The sequence below is a fragment of the Triticum urartu genome, chromosome 2, assembly GCF_003073215.2.
Source record: "Triticum urartu cultivar G1812 chromosome 2, Tu2.1, whole genome shotgun sequence".
Taxonomy (NCBI): Eukaryota; Viridiplantae; Streptophyta; class Magnoliopsida; order Poales; family Poaceae; genus Triticum; species Triticum urartu.
The window spans coordinates 474,605,659-474,623,476 of NC_053023.1; the positions used below are offsets into that span (position 1 = coordinate 474,605,659).

The following is a 17,818-nucleotide window of genomic DNA, read 5'->3' on the forward strand; positions in this document are numbered from 1 at the left end:
GTGATCAGAGCACGACGGACGGCACATGACATGAGGCCTGTACACTGTAGTAGTTTTGTTCTTAACTCTCTCCACATCACAGCTGGAGCTGGTGATGGTATATAACACGCAACAGCCGGCCATGTTGCTGCTGTGAGTGAGGAGTGGATCGATGAACCATGTGCCAGCATGAGCATCCGAGGTCACTTTCACTGGCTTCATTTAGAAATCTCGAGCTCAAGAGTATACTACTTGATCTCCGTAACAGACGGCAATACGTTGTGACAGAGGGGCGGCTTCCTCTGATCAAGCAGATGATCTGGAATGGAAACGTCTAGTCTACTATCCTTGGTCAAACATACGCGCCTGAAGAATCTCCAGCTCGGGGGAGGGCTTTATCTCTCGGTAGCACCAGGGTGGCAGATCGATCCCATGATTTTGGTACTAGCCTACTAGAGCGCTCGTTAACATGTTCGTTCAGCCTTGCGTGGATGGGCATGGACGACGATGTGCTGCTGGAGGCCGCGAGTAATTTGCGGTCGGCATGCCTTCCCGCAACCGCAAATCCATGCCATGGGCACGACGCGCGCACATGGCTCCGCACGGCGTCCATCCATGCTCCGCCCGTTCGCATCAAATGCACCTGTACCTTGCACACATCGCCTGCATTTTATTTTTATACCGAGGATGAGGAGGATGAGGAAGGGTGCTACGCGCGGATCTGATTGAAGCGGCCCATGGCTCCATGCACATCGGGGGAGGCACCCGTCTGATGGACTTGTCGTTACCGCCGGGGGGGCACCTCCACTACCTGCTGCCGCGGCGGCACCGCACCGGCGTACTAGTACGTGCGTGCGGTGGTGCCGGCACTCATCATGCCCGCTGGGCTTGGGCTTGCACTTGCACGCGTGCGGTGGTGCCGTGCGTCCACTCTTCCCGGTGCCGGTGCGGTCAGCTCCTGCAAACATTTTGGTGGATCTTGCCAGGGATCGTGCATGCATGGCTCCGCTCCGGGTGACAACAGCGTAAAAGTAAGCAGCAGGAGTGCAGGATGGCAGGTGGCAATTTGAATTGAATTCAATTCAATCCAGTGGTCTGCTCTGACATATGGATAACCATCAATCATAACCTTGATAACCCGCCTGCTTTCGTTTGAGCACGGCCAATGAATTTGGCCCCTCAAATGTCACAGACGCGTCCTATTAGTGTTTGGGCGATTCAGATTCGCTGACTCGCCGTGGCAAAGGTAGCGAAGCTACTGTACCGCTACCTTTGCCCGGTCTCGTTCGTCGGATTGAAAAGTGGCGGATCAGATCGGATGCTAGTGTGACCAACAGTGATTTGTGTGAACAGTTGTTTATGTGAACAGTAATCAGAACAGTGATTTGGCTAATCTCAGCCTTCGATTCTTGATCCTACGGCAAAGTCAGCGGGGACTTGCTGTGGCTAAGTCAGCGAATCCGAATCCGTGTTTGGGTGTGTTTGTTTTTAAGCCTCTGTGTTGTTCATGCATGCAGCCATACGTCCACTTTTCTCCCTGTATATCTGGTCATATGCATCTTACCGATGAGATGGAGAGAGAAAGAAAAAAAGAATTTAAAAAATGTAGCATAGTGAGCGGACACGCCCAGTCATCACATATCCTCTCATGTATCGGCTGGGTAGGAAGGTAAAATATTTATTCTATGGAGAGCCATAACCCGAACAGGACCATTGTTCAAGTTGTTATTTTTTTGAGGAAAAAGTTGCTATATTTTACTATGGACATTTGATAGGATTTAAAACGCCAGCACAAGTAGGTAGCTTAAATTGGAAAGTATATCTGCAGCTGTGATGATTTTTTTAATGTTATTTGACACGTCAACCGAAAGGTTTTTCGATGATTAATTCCACCCTAAGTGAGGTTTCCCACTTGATATGTACACTTAAATTATTATTAAATCTGCTTCCAATTTACTACTACCTCTCTCTCAGTTTACAGGACGTGCGCGTGCCCCTAGATCGTCAATTTGACCAACCTAATACAAGTCATATATTACAAAAAATATATCAATATAAACTTCAGATGTTCTATTTTCAAACCGTATAATTTTTGTGTTATATAGTTTATATTAAGGTGATAAAATTGGTAACCTAGATATACGCGTAGGACTTGTAAACTGAAAGGGAGGTAGTAGTATGCATAGCACCGCTATAAATTTGATTTTTCAATGGGTAATCTTGTCTCATCTATCATTGATTGAAGAAGGATTGCAACTGAACCGTATCACTGACATTTCTCAGTTGCTGATCCTTTTGCTGTTTATGTGGATTCCTAGTATCTGTTGATATAACTGCGCTATGAACTAGTGTGAGTTCGCCCTTACATGTACCATCCCCCATTCCCATCAATACCAATTCTACCAATTGCCCCAGCAAAAAATAAAAATAAAACTACCAAGCGCGTACTGAAATATGCAACTATTTCGGGAGAAGGTGCAGGTACTACTGATTTTTTTTTCACTGGTCAATACGTCTGTTGTCACAAGAGACTTAAATCTTACAAGCACAATAATGCTCTTATACTTTATACACGGACATGATATCTAACACTTTTTTTAGGAAAGACCTGCTATCTACCACTTGACCACTGAACTTTCTAGCTGCGTGTTTAGTGAAAATAATACAAATAATATAACACTGGTATCATTTTTATGCCAAATCTACTAACATTCAGCAACTCCTATTCAGTAACGTTTTTTTTACATCAACAAATTAGAGGTGGCATCTAACACAAAGCAGGTCTGTTCAGTCTAGTTCGATAGTTATCTCGCAACAAATATATTCCCAGTATTGCACGGTGTAAATCTCTGATCATATTCATTTTCTCTGATCATATTTGTTTTCATTTTCATTTTCAAATCTCTGATCATACTCAAATCAAGAGCTCACACTCAACGAGGATAAATGTAACTCAATGATCTTATGAACCTACAACATTTACAATCATTATTGCAAGCCAAAAATAAGATCTAATGAGTCAGGAAAGTATTCTTGCCTTTGCTACTGTGGTAAGGTGACTTGTTCGCCAGCGCTTCTATAGGTACATTGAGCTGCGTAGCCTTCCTGTGCATGAGGTAGCGCAGTGCTCCAGTCGGCATTCTTGCCAACCATCCGTTAGCACAACAGAGCTTAATGCATTTTTGAAACAAGAGTACAAAACACACCACACATACTAAGAATGATAACCACAGATAATACACACGTCAGGCAGTATATCGCGGCACAGAAACATGCATTTGTGCATGTGCAATTGCTACAAATAGAATAAATAACAATACAACTAGATCATTTTGTAACAATTAGCGGCTCAGCACAAGCATAATGTATACTCCCTCCGTCCGAAAATACTTGTCATCAAAATGGATAAAAAAAGGATGTATCTAGAACTAAAATACATCTAGATACATCTCCCTTTATCCATTTTGATGACAAGTATTTCCAGACGGAGGGAGTATATAACATTGAAATTTCTTTTAATTCATCTTCAATGTTCTTATAATACTCCTGCATGCCCCTCATATTTGATTTCCCTGGACAGTATGAATCTCGGCAATTAAAATATAGCCCTGACATGCGATCCAAAATTTCCATTACTCATAATTCGTCAGTAGTCAGTAAACCCCGCAGTTCTACACTGTTATTTACGTCCCCAAGCATTGTGGGTGGTCATGAACGAAGTAGTTTGGGGCCAGAATTTGAAGCTACCCATGAAACAATTACATCCACAAGTGCATTGACATCCTCGGGTACTTGTGTTCGCAGAACGCCAGAGTCAGTGCCAAAAGTGGTACCTACCTCCTTAGCAACAGCCTCCCATGGTGTGCCTGTTGTGAGATTTGCCAGGAGTTCACCTCCACGGCTCACTGCATCAGCCATTCCTGGTGGAACGTCAGGAAGTACCTGAACCAACAACACACAATTACTTTGCTGAAACCAGAGCAACAACTCATACAACGACTTCTAATCTTCAGCAGAACTATTAATATTTCGTCTGGCATATATGGCTTTGTCGAGGAGTCCAAAACAGTACTTGTATGAATCCCGACAGAGAAAAAAAGCACCTGTTGCAATGGAAGGCCATGATCCCCAGGAAGTGAGCGAATCGACATATCAAGCTGTGAGCTAATGGCAGATTCAGAGCTTAGCACTTGTGCAATGATAGAGGTTTCATCAATTTGGTCATCTTCGAACTTTACTAGGAGATTTCGAGATATTCCGTAGTAGGATTTTATCTGTCCAAAAAAGTGGTGAATCAGCAAGTATATAGCAGTTGTAAAATGACGAGTTCAAACATCTACGTACAACATATCATGTACTCCCTCCGTCTGAAAATACTTGTCATCAAAATGGATAAAAAGGGATGTATCTAGAACTAAAATACATCTAGATACATCCCCTTTTATTCATTTTGATGACAACTATTTCCGGACAGAGGGAGTAGTTTACTAAAAGTAAAATTCGAAGTTTCAGAATTAACAAAATGTCCAACTCAAACTTGTGGATATTGTATACTCCCTCCGTCCGGAAATACTTGTCATAGAAATGGATACAAATGGGTGTATCTAAAACTAAAATACATCTAGATACATCCATTCTTTGGACAAGTATTTCCGGACGGAGGGAGTATTAGACAAATGCTAAAATTAGGACCATCATTTTGGAGAATTGTTGATTCCTTGTAAAAGTTTCTGGACACCATATATGTGGCCTACATTGTACATTGTTGTAAACAAAACTTCTTCTGCTTACTGCTAAGATAATAAAATTAATGTTTTGTCAGATAATTCACAATTGCAAATCGACAGCTACTGATAAGGATGCCTCCAGTGTCATACAACAACGGAGACATTATGAAATAATGTTAGCAAATTTCATCTCTACGTGATGTAATTTATGTATTTCTATGAAGTATAAAGTTAATAAAAAGCATCATGTTAGAAGGGACTTACTATATACTTTTCACTACCTAACCTAAATTTAATGCAAACAGTTCAAATGCTATAACAGAAGAGTTTGAACATACCAGCCGGCGTGTCTCCTCTGGTTTTGGGATGAAGTCTTCTCGGCCCTTTACCAAGTCCATATACAGTGGAGGAAGTTGTTGAATTAAGGGAAGAAGTTGCTTAACAACAGGAGGGCCTAGATTCTCAATTTGCTTAATAGCCGCTTCAGCCTGTTTGTAAGAATTATGATCAATTTAGCTCAAATGTTTAGAAAGAGGGAATGACATGATATCTACCCAACTATTCTTAATGTGAAAAAGCAGCATGTGTTGTGTATTTGGGAGTGTGGCACTAACAAAAATATTTAAGAAAATAGCTCAAATGATACATACACCATCATGCTTATTATAATATTCTTGATTCCTTGTTAATTGTTTAGACTTCCTGTGTTAGCATATGCTATTCTTGTACTTCCTTAGTACGATGGCCTTCACGGTACGGAAGAAAAGTTTGCTTTCCTCAAAACAAATATACAACAACAACAAAGCCTTTAGTCCCAAACAAGTTGGGTAAGGCTAGAGGTGAAACCCATAAGATCTCGCGACCAACTCATGGCTCTGGCACATGGATAGTGTTAGAGTTATAATATAAGTCATGTACCCCTTTGTATTTATCCCGTTGTATGAGGGGTTTCCTGCATATGTTCCACACCTGTACATGTATATATATATCGGCCTATGGCCTCATGGGAATACAAGTTGCATATTCCTAACATGGTATTAGAGCTAGGTCAATTTTTTGCACGCTGCAACTCGTGCATTTGATCTGTTCGCTCGATCTCCTCTCCGTCTCTCGATCGAAGCAGGGGGTTCGTCTCAGCCGCCCCCACTCTCCTCTCCAGCCGCCGGGCGTCCTCCACGCCGCCCATCCCGCCGGCGCCTCTCCAGCCGCCGGGAGTCCTCCACGCCGCCCAGGGAGCCCGGCTGCCGGCCCGTCCCGCGGCTGCCCACCATCCCGCACGCCCGTCCCGCGGCTGCCTGCTCGCCCGTCCCGCGGGTGCCCAGGGAGCCCGTCCCGCAGGCTCCCAGGGAGCTCGTCCCAGGTGTCTCGCCCGATCTGGTTCCCTCTCCAGCCGGCTTCCGAAGCTCCCGTAGCCTGCGCCTGATCCCGATCTGGTTGTTCTCGCCGGATCCCAAAAAAAAAAAAAATTGTCTGCTGCATCGGGTTTTGTTGCTGTCCCTCGCTGTCCGGTGATCTTTGATGGTACTAACTACACCGAGTTCACTGGCTTCATGCGCATTCACATGCGTGGCATTCGTCTTTGGGGTGTTCTTTCTGGCGAGGTCTGCTGTCCGCCACGTCCAGTTCCTCCGGTGGCCCCTACTCCGCCCACTCCATCGGTTCTTCCCACGGATGCTAATCAGGCCGCCAAGGATGCGGCTAAGGTTGCTGATGAGGCTGCTGATCGTGCTTATGATGAGAGGGTTTTGGCTTATGAGGAGGCTCTTCAGTTGTATCATGGTGCTCTGTCTGCTTACACCCAGTGGCTTGATGATGATGCTCGTGCTGCCGCTGTTCTCACTGCTAGTGTTCTGCCTCAGTTTGCTTCTGAATTTCTGGGTCTTTCTACTGTCTTTGAGATGTGGACCCGTCTTCGTGAGCGCTATCAGCCCTCTGGTGATGCCTTATACCTCTCTGTGATCCGTCAGGAGCATGCTCTTCAGCAGGGTGACTCTACTGTTGATGACTTCTATGCCCAGAGTTCTGCTATCTGGCGTCAGCTTGATTCTCTCCGTAGTGCTGGGTGTCGTACCTGCCCCTGTTGCCAGGCTGTCCAGGCCAATTTGGAGTTTCATCGCGTCTATGAGTTTTTGTCTCGGCTCCGTAAGGAATTTGAGCCCCGGCGTGCTCAGTTGTTTGCTCGTGGCCGTATTTCTCTCATGGAGGCGCTTTCTGAGATTCGTGCAGAGGAGACTCGCTTACGTGGTGCTGGTTTGCTGGAGGTTCCCTCTGTGCTTGCTACTCGTGCTCCTACGCCACCTGCTCCATCGACCACTTCTCGCTCGAGTGCTCCGCCGCTCTTGCCCACTCCTTCTGGAGGCTCAGGTCGCCCCCGTCCACACTGCGCCTATTGCAACAATGATGGTCATCTTGAGTCTCAGTGCTACACGAAGAAGAAACACCTGCGCAAGGCTCGATCATCATCTTCAGGGACTTCGTCGTCTACCTCGACAGCCTCAGCCATTGCTTTGACTGAGCAGGATATTCTGAGACTTAAGCGTCTGCTCGCGGCTTCAGGTTCTTCCTCGACGGGTGCTGCCGGTTCTGTGACTGATGCTTCCCGCACTGCGCACTCACCCTCTCCACAGTCAGGTACATCCCCATGGGTTCTGGACTCTGGAGCTTCTTTTCATATGTCTTCTCATTCTTCCACTTTGTCCTCTCTTCGATCACTCGATTCTCCTATTCATGTCCTCACTGCTGATGGTACTCCCCTTTCTGTTGCTAGTAGAGGCAATCTTACTACTCCTTATTCTGTTCCTGATGTTGCTCATGTTCCTCGCCTTACCATGAATTTATTTTCTGCTGGACAACTTACGGATTCTGGTTGTCGCGTCATCCTTGACGTTGACTCTTGTTCTGTCCAGGACCGTCACACGCACACTCTGGTTGGGGCTGGCCCTCGCCGCCGTGATTCTCAGGGTCTTTGGGAGTTGGACTGGCTTCATGTTCCTTCTGCTGCCACCACCATCGCCAGTTCTCCCGCTTCTGTTGCCTCCGTCACTGGTTCCTTCCAGCAGTGGCATCATCGACTTGGTCATCTGTGTGGTTCTCGGTTGTCTTCTTTAGTTCGTCGAGGCCTTCTGGGGTCTGTCTCAGGAGATGTCTCTTTAGAGTGTCAGGGTTGTCGTCTTGGCAAGCAGATTCAGTTACCATATTCACATAGTGAGTCCGTGTCTAAGCGTCCTTTCGATTTAGTCCATTCTGATGTCTGGGGTCCGGCCCCTTTCGCTTCGAAAGGTGGTCATAAGTACTATATTATTTTTATAGATGATTTCTCTCGTTACACATGGCTTTATTTCATGACTTCTCGTTCTGAGGTGTTGTCTATTTATAAGCGTTTTGCTGCCATGGTTCATACTCAGTTCTCTTCACCCATTCGTGTTTTGCGTGCTGACTCTGCTGGCGAGTATATCTCTAAGATGTTGCGTGGTGTTCTTGCTGAGCACGGGACTCTCTCTCAATTCTCTTGTCCTGGTGCTCATGCTCAGAATGGTGTGGCTGAGCGAAAGCATCGACATCTTCTTGAGACGGCTCGTGCATTGATGATTGCTGCCTCTCTCCCGCCTCATTTTTGGGCTGAGGCCGTCTCCACATCCACCTATCTTATCAATATACAGCCTTCCGCTGCTCTACAAGGTGGTGTTCCTTTCGAGCGACTTTTTGATCGTTCTCCCGATTATTCGCTGCTTCGCTCGTTTGGTTGTGTTTGCTATGTTCTTCTTGCCCCTCGTGAACGCACCAAACTGACCGCTCAGTCTGTTGAGTGTGTCTTCTTAGGCTACAGTGATGAGCATAAGGGGTATCGTTGTTGGGATCCTCTTGGTCGTCGGATGCGTATCTCTCGAGATGTGACTTTTGAAGAGTCTCGTCCCTTCTACCCACGCCCATCTTCCTCGACTTTTTCAGTGCAGGATATCTCTTTCCTCACTTTTCCTGACTCCCTTCTCACCCCTGCTGACACTGTACCTCTCCGTTCCACTTCCTCTCCTTCTCCACATCTAGTTGACTTGCAGCCACCATCCTCCCCGGTCTCCTCGCCTAGCATGTCACCGGGTTCTCCACCCTCATCTCCGGTGACTTCCTCCCCGGTCTCCTCTCCCAGTCTGTCACCGGATTCTACACCTTCATCTCCGGTGACTTCTTCGTCACCACCCCCTGATTCTACCTTGCCGATTCCTCCTTCTATTATTCCATCTCTTCCTCAGTATTACACTCGTCGTCCACGACCGGTTGATGCCTCTGTGGATGGGTCGTCATCTTCCTCTCAGCCTACTTATGGCTTGCGTTCTCGTCCTCGTCCGCCTGTTGATCGCTTTGGCTTTCCCACCGCTGGTGCTGCTGTTCTTGAGCCAACTTCTTACCGTCAGGCTGTTGTTCATCCTGAATGGCAGTTTGCGATGGCAGAGGAGATTGCTGCTCTTGAACGCACTGGTACTTGGGATCTTGTTTCTCTTCCTCCCGGAGTCCGTCCGATCACTTGTAAGTGGGTCTACAAGGTTAAGACTCGCTCCGATGGTTCTCTTGAGCGTCACAAAGCTCGTCTTGTGGCTCGTGGTTTTCAGCAGGAGCATGGTCGTGATTATGACGAGACTTTTGCTCCTGTGGCTCATATGACCACTGTTCGTACCCTTCTTGCTGTTGCCTCTGCACGCCACTGGTCTATATCTCAGCTTGATGTTAAGAATGCCTTTCTTAATGGTGAGCTGCGTGAGGAGGTGTACATGCAGCCACCACCTGGGTATTCTGTTCCTGATGGCATGGTATGTCGTCTTCGTCGCTCTCTCTATGGCCTTAAGCAAGCCCCCCGCGCCTGGTTTGAGCGCTTTGCCTCTATGATCACTGCTGCTGGTTTTTTAGCAAGTGCTCATGATCCCGCATTGTTTATTCACCTTTCTCCTCGTGGTCGGACACTTCTTCTTTATGTTGATGACATGATCATCACGGGGGATGACCCCGAGTATATTGCCTTTGTAAAGGCCCGTCTTAGTGAGCAGTTTCTTATGTCTGATCTTGGACCTCTTCGTTACTTTCTTGGGATTGAAGTCTCTTCTACCTCTGATGGCTTTTTTATATCCCAGGAAAAGTATATCCAGGATCTTCTTGCTCGTGCTGCTCTTACTGACGAGCGCGTTGTTGAGACTCCTATGGAGCTCAATGTTCACCTCTGTGCTACTGATGGTGATCCTCTCCCTGATCCGACGCGTTATCGTCATCTTGTTGGCAGTCTTGTCTATCTAGCTGTCACTCGTCCGGACATATCTTATCCGGTTCATATTCTGAGTCAGTTTGTCTCTGCCCCCACCTCGGTTCACTATAGTCATCTCCTTCGTGTTCTTCGATATCTTCGAGGCACGATCTCTCATCGTCTATTCTTTCCTCGCTCCAGTTCTTTACAGCTCCAGGCCTATTCGGATGCTACGTGGGCTAGTGATCCTTCCGATCGCCGTTCACTTTCTGCTTACTGTGTTTTTCTTGGTGGTTCTCTCATTGCCTGGAAGACGAAGAAACAGCTTGCAGTTTCCCGTTCGAGTGCCGAGGCTGAGTTGCGAGCAATGGCTCTTTTGACGGCAGAGGTGACTTGGTTACGGTGGTTACTTCAGGATTTTGGTGTTTCTGTCACTACACCGACTCTGCTTCTATCTGACAGTACAGGTGCTATCAGCATTGCACGCGATCCTGTGAAGCATGAGCTCACCAAGCATATTGGTGTTGATGCTTTCTATGTGCGTGCTGTTGTGCAGGATCAGGTTATTGCTCTTCAGTATGTGCCTTCCGAGTTACAGTTGGCGGATTTCCTGACGAAGGCTCAGACTAGAGCACAACATGGCTTTTATCTCTCCAAACTCAGTGTTGTTCATCCACCATGAGTTTGAGGGGGGGTGTTAGAGTTATAATATAAGTCATGTACCCCTTTGTATTTATCCCGTTGTATAAGGGGTTTCCTGCATATGTTCCACACCTGTACATGTATATATATATCGGCCTATGGCCTCATGGGAATACAAGTTGCATATTCCTAACAGATACAAGCTTCCACGCACCCCTATCCATAGCTAGTTCTTTGGTGATACTCCAAACCTTCAAGTCTCTCTTAACGGACTCCTCCCATGTCAAATTCGGTCTACCCCGCCCTCTCTTGACATTCTCCGCACGCTTTAGCCGTCCGCTATGCACTGGAGCTTCTGGAGGCCTGCGCTGAATATGCCCAGACCATCTCGACGATGTTGGCAAGCTTCTCTTCAATTGGTGTTACCCCAACTCTATCTCGTATATCATCAATTGGTGTCACATCTTCATCAATACCCCCATGCTCCTGTAGCATTGACCACAAATATCAAAAGGTAAGGTGTCCTTCTGAGGTACCACCTGCCCATCACGTCTAACCTCCTCCTCACGCCTAGTAGTACTGAAACCACACATCATGTACTCGGTTTTAGTTCTACTAAGCCTAAACCCTTTCGATTCCAAGGTTTGTCTCCACAACTCTAACTTCCTATTTACCCCCGTCCGACTATCGTCAACTAGCACCACATCGTCCGCAAACAGCATACACCATGGGATATCTCCTTGTATATCCCTTGTGACCTCATCCATCACCAAGGCAAAAAGATAAGGGCTCAAAGCTGACACCTGATGCAGTCCTATCTTAATCGGGAAGTCATCAGTGTCGACATCACTTGTTCGAACACTTGTCACAACATAGTCGTACATGTCCTTGATGAGGGCAATGTACTTTGCTGGGACTTTGTGTTTCTCCAAGGCCCACCACATGACATTCCACGGTATCTTATCATAGGCCTTCTCCAAGTCAATGAACACCATATGCAAGTCCTTCTTTTGCTCCCTGTATCTCTCCATAAGTTGTCGTACCAAGAAAATGGCTTCCATGGTCGACCTCCCAGGCATGAAACCAAACTGATTTTTGGTCACGCTTGTCATTCTTCTTAAGCGGTGCTCAATGACTCTCTCCCATAGCTTCATTGTATGGCTCATCAGCTTAATTCCACGGTAATTAGTACAACTCTGAACATCTCCCTTGTTCTTGAAGATTGGTACTCCCTCCGTCCAGAAATACCTGTCCTAAAAATGGATAAAATGGATGTATCTATAACTAAAATAAGTCTAGATACAACCATTTCTAGGACAAGTATTTCCGGACGGAGGGAGTACTAATATACTCAGTCTCCATTCTTCTGGCATCTTGTTTGCCCGAAAAATGAGGTTGAAAAGCTTGGTTAGCCATACTATCGCTATGGCACCGAGGCCTCTCCACACCTCAATGGGGATACAATCAGGGCCCATCGCCTTGCCTCATTTCATCCTTTTTAAAGCCTCCATGACCTCAGACTCCCGGATTCGCCGCACAAAACGCATGCTGGTCTCATCAAAGGAGTCGTCCAGTTCAATGGTAGAACTCTCATTCTCCCCATTGAACAGCTTGTCGTAGTACTCCCGCCATCTATGCTTAATCTCCTCGTCCTTCACCAAGAGTTGGTCTGCTCCGTCCTTGATGCATTTGATTTGGCCAATATCCCTCGTCTTCCTATCTCGGATCTTGGCCATCTTATAGATATCCCTTTCGCCTTCCTCCGTGCCTAACCGTTGGTAGAGGTCCTCATATGCCCGACCCTTGCTTCACTGACAGCTCGCCTTGTGTCCTTCTTCGCTATCTTGTACTTCTCTATGTTGTCTGCACTCCTATCCAGGTATAGGCATCTGAAGCGATCTTTCTTCTCTTTAATCGCCTTCTGGACATCATCATTCCACCACCAGGTATCCTTACCTTCGCTTCTCCTTCCCCTGGACACTCCAAACTCCTTCGAGGCCACCTTACGAATGCAAGTTGCCATCTTCATCCACACATTGTCCGCATCCCCTCCTTCCTCCCAAGGGCCCTCCTTAATGACCCTCTCCTTGAACGCCTGAGCTACCTCCCTCTTGAGCTTCCACCACTTCGTTCTAGCGACTTTGGCACACTTATCTTGCTGGACACGAGTCCGAAAGCGGAAATCAGTAACCACCAGAACACTCTCTCCAGGTATCACCTTACAGTCTAGGCACGCACGCCTATCTTCTCTTCTCGAGAGGATGAAATCGATCTGGCTAGAGTGTTGGCCACTACTAAAAGTCACCAGATGTGATTCTCTCTTTCTAAAGAGGGTGTTAGCTACAATCATGTCGTAGGCTAGAGCAAAGCTTAAGACATCTCCTTCTTGATTCCTGATGCCATAGCCAAAACCCCCATGCGCCCCTTCAAAACCTGTGTTAGATGAACCCACGTGGCCATTGAGGTCTCCTCCTATGAAGAGCTTCTCGCCAATTGGTACACTCCTAACCATGTCTTCCAGGCCTTCTCAGAACTCCCTCTCGGTGTTCTCATTGTGGCCTACTTGCGGGGCATACGCGCTGATAACATTGAGAACTAAGTCCCCAACTATTGACCAGGATAATCCGGTCCCCGCGTCTCTTGACGTCTACCACTCCATACTTGAGGCTCTTGTTGATCAAGATGCCTACGCCATTTCTGTTTGCAGCGGTCCCCGTGTACCACAACTTGAAGCTGGTATCCTCCACCTCCTTCGCCTTCTGTCCCCTCCATTTGGTTTCTTGGACGCAAAGGATATCAACACCTCTCCTCACCACTGCATCAACTAGCTCCCGAAGCTTCCCTGTCAGAGACCCTACGTTCCATCTACCTAAGCGAATCCTCCTAGGCTCGGCTAGCTTCCTTACCCTTCGCACTCGTCGAGTCAAATGCAAAGACTCTTGCTCATTTTCCACTACATCCGGGCGCCAATGTAGCGCGCCACTGAGGATGCCACGACCCGATCCTCGCTCACTTGCCACCGTATCCGGATCAAGATATGGCACGCCACCAGGGGGTGACGGCCCGGCCCTTGCCCATTTGCCACCACATCCGGGTTCCGATGTGGCGCGTCACTGAGAGGGTTACGCCCCAACGAAAATCTTTTGGGTTTCATCTCCATAAAAGTGGCTGAGTTTTTACGTTGGCTTGCCAAGCCTATCACAACCCTCCTCCTTTACCCGGGCTTGGGACCGGCTATGTTGAGACAACATAGGCGGAGTTTTTCCTCAAAACAAATATAAGGTCATCATAAGTCCAGAATATAGGAGACTGTTGTACTAAAAGTTGTGAAATACATAAAACCATATAACATCCCAAAATTACCTATTCTATAAACTTGGGGTATGTTTTATTTTGGGGGGCTCTGTTCTCTGCAGAAATGTCACATTAATTGAAAAAAAGGGGAAAAAATAGAAGCCATCCATCTGGTGGGACCAAGTCACAATGGTGTAGATTTGCAGAAAAATAAATCAGAAAGTTATCCCATAATTCAGAAGTATTCAGAACTGATACGTATAAGAGAGTAAATTCCAGTTTGAACCACATTTTTTGCACCGTGACAGTTTGAACCAGATTTATTTTTTATGACACACTGAACCAGATTTAAAACTAAGCCTATGTCGTCTCAACATAGCCGTTCTCATGCCCGGGTAAAGGAGGAGGGTTGCGTTAGGCTTGGCGAGCCAACGTCAAAACTCATGCGAAAATTCCAGTTCGAACCAGAGAGTAAATTCCAGATTTAAAAGCCAAAATTCCAGTTTGAACCAGCTTTAGCATATGATTGCCATGTCAAAAGATTTGCTTTACTTGCCAGGCAACTCAGGCCTACTATGCAGTGAGTCGGCATCCATTTGTCAACGTGGGCATCATGTACGATGCAGCTTTTGACAAAATGTGTTAATGTGGAATTTGCATCTAATCAACTCTTTGAATTTGCATTTAATCAACTCTTCAATAAAACAATGTTCAAGCACCACTTCATGTTGGGTGATGTGGCATCTTAGTCGCTGCCACATCGGCCTGCATGTGGGCTCGGTATTTGAGATTTTTGGTGCTTAAATCTCGTTCAATGTGTCACAAAAAATATATCTGATTCAAACTCCTACAGGGCGGAAACTATGTGGTTCAGAGTCAAATTTACTCAAAAGATAAAAATGCAGTGGTATGCGGCCAGGATGAAGCTGGATGAATCAATATATGCAAACTCTATGTATATATGGTAGTATATGTGTCGGATGAAAGTCACGCACACTTGCAAGCCATGCATGTATACACATACAAGAAAGTATTTTGCTTAAATAGCTGCTTATATCAAGAAACAGCTACTTAAAAAGGTCCATGGAGCTTGTTCACATGAGATGCCGATGTAACATAGGCAGTGGGTCTCCAAAACAATACAGTGATGACGAGGTGGCAACTGACAGTGTACACATGGAAATAAAACAGTGCATTGTATGTAATTCCATAGACATACATGAAAAGATTGACTTGAAAAACAGGAACACGTCATACCCCAAAACGAATTGTTGGAGATGATGTCAGCTGGGATAATATTGGGCCAAAACTCTGTGCCATGGGAACGATTACAGGTGAAAATAATGGAATCGCCAGGCTTGCCTCCTGTAAATGAATAATAGCAATATTACAGGCAGTTAGTCTTTTTATTTGAGTGGCACGATTTTACAGAATGACAGATTGAGAAGAACAAAAACACTTGGCACCACCTTCGTTGATTTTAAGTAGGAAAACGAGATTCCATCGAACGTGAAGTGGTTTGTAGCATTAAGATTTTCATGCCATGTTCAAGTAACTCATCACATACTAAACATCTGATATGCAACGTTCTCACTTAAGTTTGGCATTTGTATCTCTTGATGGATGACTAGCCAGTAGAAAATAGGCAGGACAATGTTGTCAAGTAAAATGACTAAATCTGGAGTATCTGCGTAACTTATGAATAGTTTCAAACTATTCCCAAAAAAAAAAAGGAGTTCAGGTCGGATGTCTATGGCCCTACACTCTAAACTTATGGAGATTTCATAGAAGGACGGGTAGACTGAAAAAACTATGTGTCATATTAACGCACCTTGTTATTGAATGACATCAGTATGTTTCCACTTCGCTGCACAGCATATCTTGATCCTGGAACAGGAAGGAGCGTAAGCCACATAATGGGCAATTAATTGAAGGGAATGAGAGGTCACGGTTGAATGAGTGTTACTTCATAGACAATCATCAGATTAATTGAAGTTCAATCCATGCTAGACTCTTACCAATCAGAAGATGGATGACGGATCCCAGCGAGTGTCCAACACCAAATGTGGGAAGGTCATTTACCTGAATAAAATTTCACATGCTTAGAATGGTGGACAAAACCTTGCGTTGATAGTTGAAGTGTACTACTTACAGGTTCTACCAAGTTTCTCAAGCACCTGTCAAACTTAAATTGAACTTGGTCTGCAATGAAGAAATGATCGAAGCCACTAGCATATGGTGTAGCAATCACCAAAGCTCCCCTGAATTTGAAACTGGTAAATCAGCATTTGTAGAAGTGGGATACCAAGCCAAGAGAAAGTATACAGGAAACAATAACTGCTGATGTAGGATATCAAGAGCTCAATGTAGAATATCAAGAGAACGTATACAGCAAACTGAAAGTATATAGCTAGTACTAGAGGCAGTTCAGAATTACACCATGACATGAGGTAACTGGAGTTCAACGTCTTATGAGATTGTCGCCTCCTCGGTGTATTTCAAACATGAAAATGCATATTTATTGTGGAACTAGAGGATACTGAGTATTTACTAATTAAATGTCGCTCTGCATTCAAAAGTACAACTAAGAATCTCATTAATTCATTCGTTAAACAGAGTAACATTGCTTATGAACGTACTTGTCTGCGAGACGCTCGAGGAAGTAGCGGTATGTGACCTGCGGCGCGGCCCCGACGAAAATCCCACCAATGAAATGAACGACAAACGAGGGCTCCGAGGACTTGGGCCTCAACACCCACGCCCCCTGCAAGCAATCACCAGGGATCAACCCAATCCAACTAAACACAGGCAGAAGGCGGTCGCAATTCGCAATAGAGGTGAGAGCCTACCGAAAGGTACCTCGATTTCGGTCCAATCTCCGGTGGAGCTCCAACCCTGGTTGGACTGCTTCGCCGCCTCCGTGATCACCCTGCGCGCCAGCCGCCGCAGCAGCGAAATGTTACTAGACTAGGAAGAGAGTCCGTGGTGAAGAGATAGGGAACAACGGGAATTATCGACCACCTACTTCTCGATCTGGGAGTAGAGCTGTATCGATCCGTCGGAAGGAGCCGTGGGAGCCGGAGCCGGAGCCGCCGCGCCGCGGGCCCCCTCCCGGTCGTCAGACGCGCAGCAGGAGATGGCGTTCCTCCTCCTCCTCCCACCTGTCGCCGCGACCCTACTTCCGGACCCCCTGGCCCTGAAGGGGCACGCGGAGGAGGAGGAGGCGGCGGAGCTGCGTAGCTGCACGGCGGACGGAGGCCGCGGAGACGCCGCCCTTATCATCTCTCGCGCTCGTCTTCTCCGATTCTCCCTCGCACTGTCACACCCAGGTACACACACAAGAGAATTCTGCACGGGACTGCTGTTCCGTCCCCGCTTCAACTACCGCGAGTGCGCGGCTATCACGCGGCCCACGCCCGCAACCGGCGAAGCATGAGAGCCGCACGATGCCGCACAAGACCACGAGCGCCGGCCGTTGGATATATCGGTCAAACATCTTCGTGCCCGTTGGGCGTTGGCCGTTGGCTTACGACGCACACCAGTGGGCAGTACTCGAGTACTCCTCCACCTCCGGCCCCCACGCGCTTGCTTGCCTCGTTTCTGCTCGTTGCTTGCTTGCTTGCTTGCCTCGTTTCTGCTCGTTGCTTGCGCTCCCTGCGCACCGACGAGTCGAGAGTAGCAGCGCATCAGCGATGCGGCCGTGGGAGCGCCGGGACCGGGACACGGACGACGGGGAGGAAGACGACGAGGCTGCCTGCTCCAACGCGGGCGCTAACACCAGCAGTGCGAATGCGAGCACGAGCTCGAGCACCGCTCCTAGCAGCGGCGGGAGGAGGACCGGGGGTGGTGCGGCGGCGGCGGGCGGGTGGGGGAGCAGCCCCGCGTCGGGGGCGACCATCAACCTCAGCCAGGAGTACACGCTCGCCATCCAGACCAGCTCCTACAACGA

The 17,818-nt window shown here is 47.1% G+C and overlaps 1 protein-coding gene across 1 annotated transcript; it reads right to left on the reverse strand.

The window, feature by feature from the left end:
* Window positions 1-3,475: 3,475 nt before the first annotated feature.
* On the reverse strand, window positions 3,476-17,241 carry LOC125538002. The gene is made up of 10 exons (XM_048701313.1): window positions 16,895-17,241; window positions 16,729-16,798; window positions 16,509-16,633; window positions 16,022-16,130; window positions 15,888-15,951; window positions 15,701-15,756; window positions 15,127-15,234; window positions 5,045-5,194; window positions 4,083-4,253; window positions 3,476-3,921 (listed from the first exon to the last, which is right to left on the reverse strand). Exons 1-10 carry the CDS (start codon window positions 17,149-17,151, stop codon window positions 3,688-3,690), a joined length of 1,344 nt encoding a protein of 447 aa, XP_048557270.1. The 5' UTR covers window positions 17,152-17,241; the 3' UTR covers window positions 3,476-3,687.
* Between the last annotated feature and the right edge of the window lie 577 nt (window positions 17,242-17,818).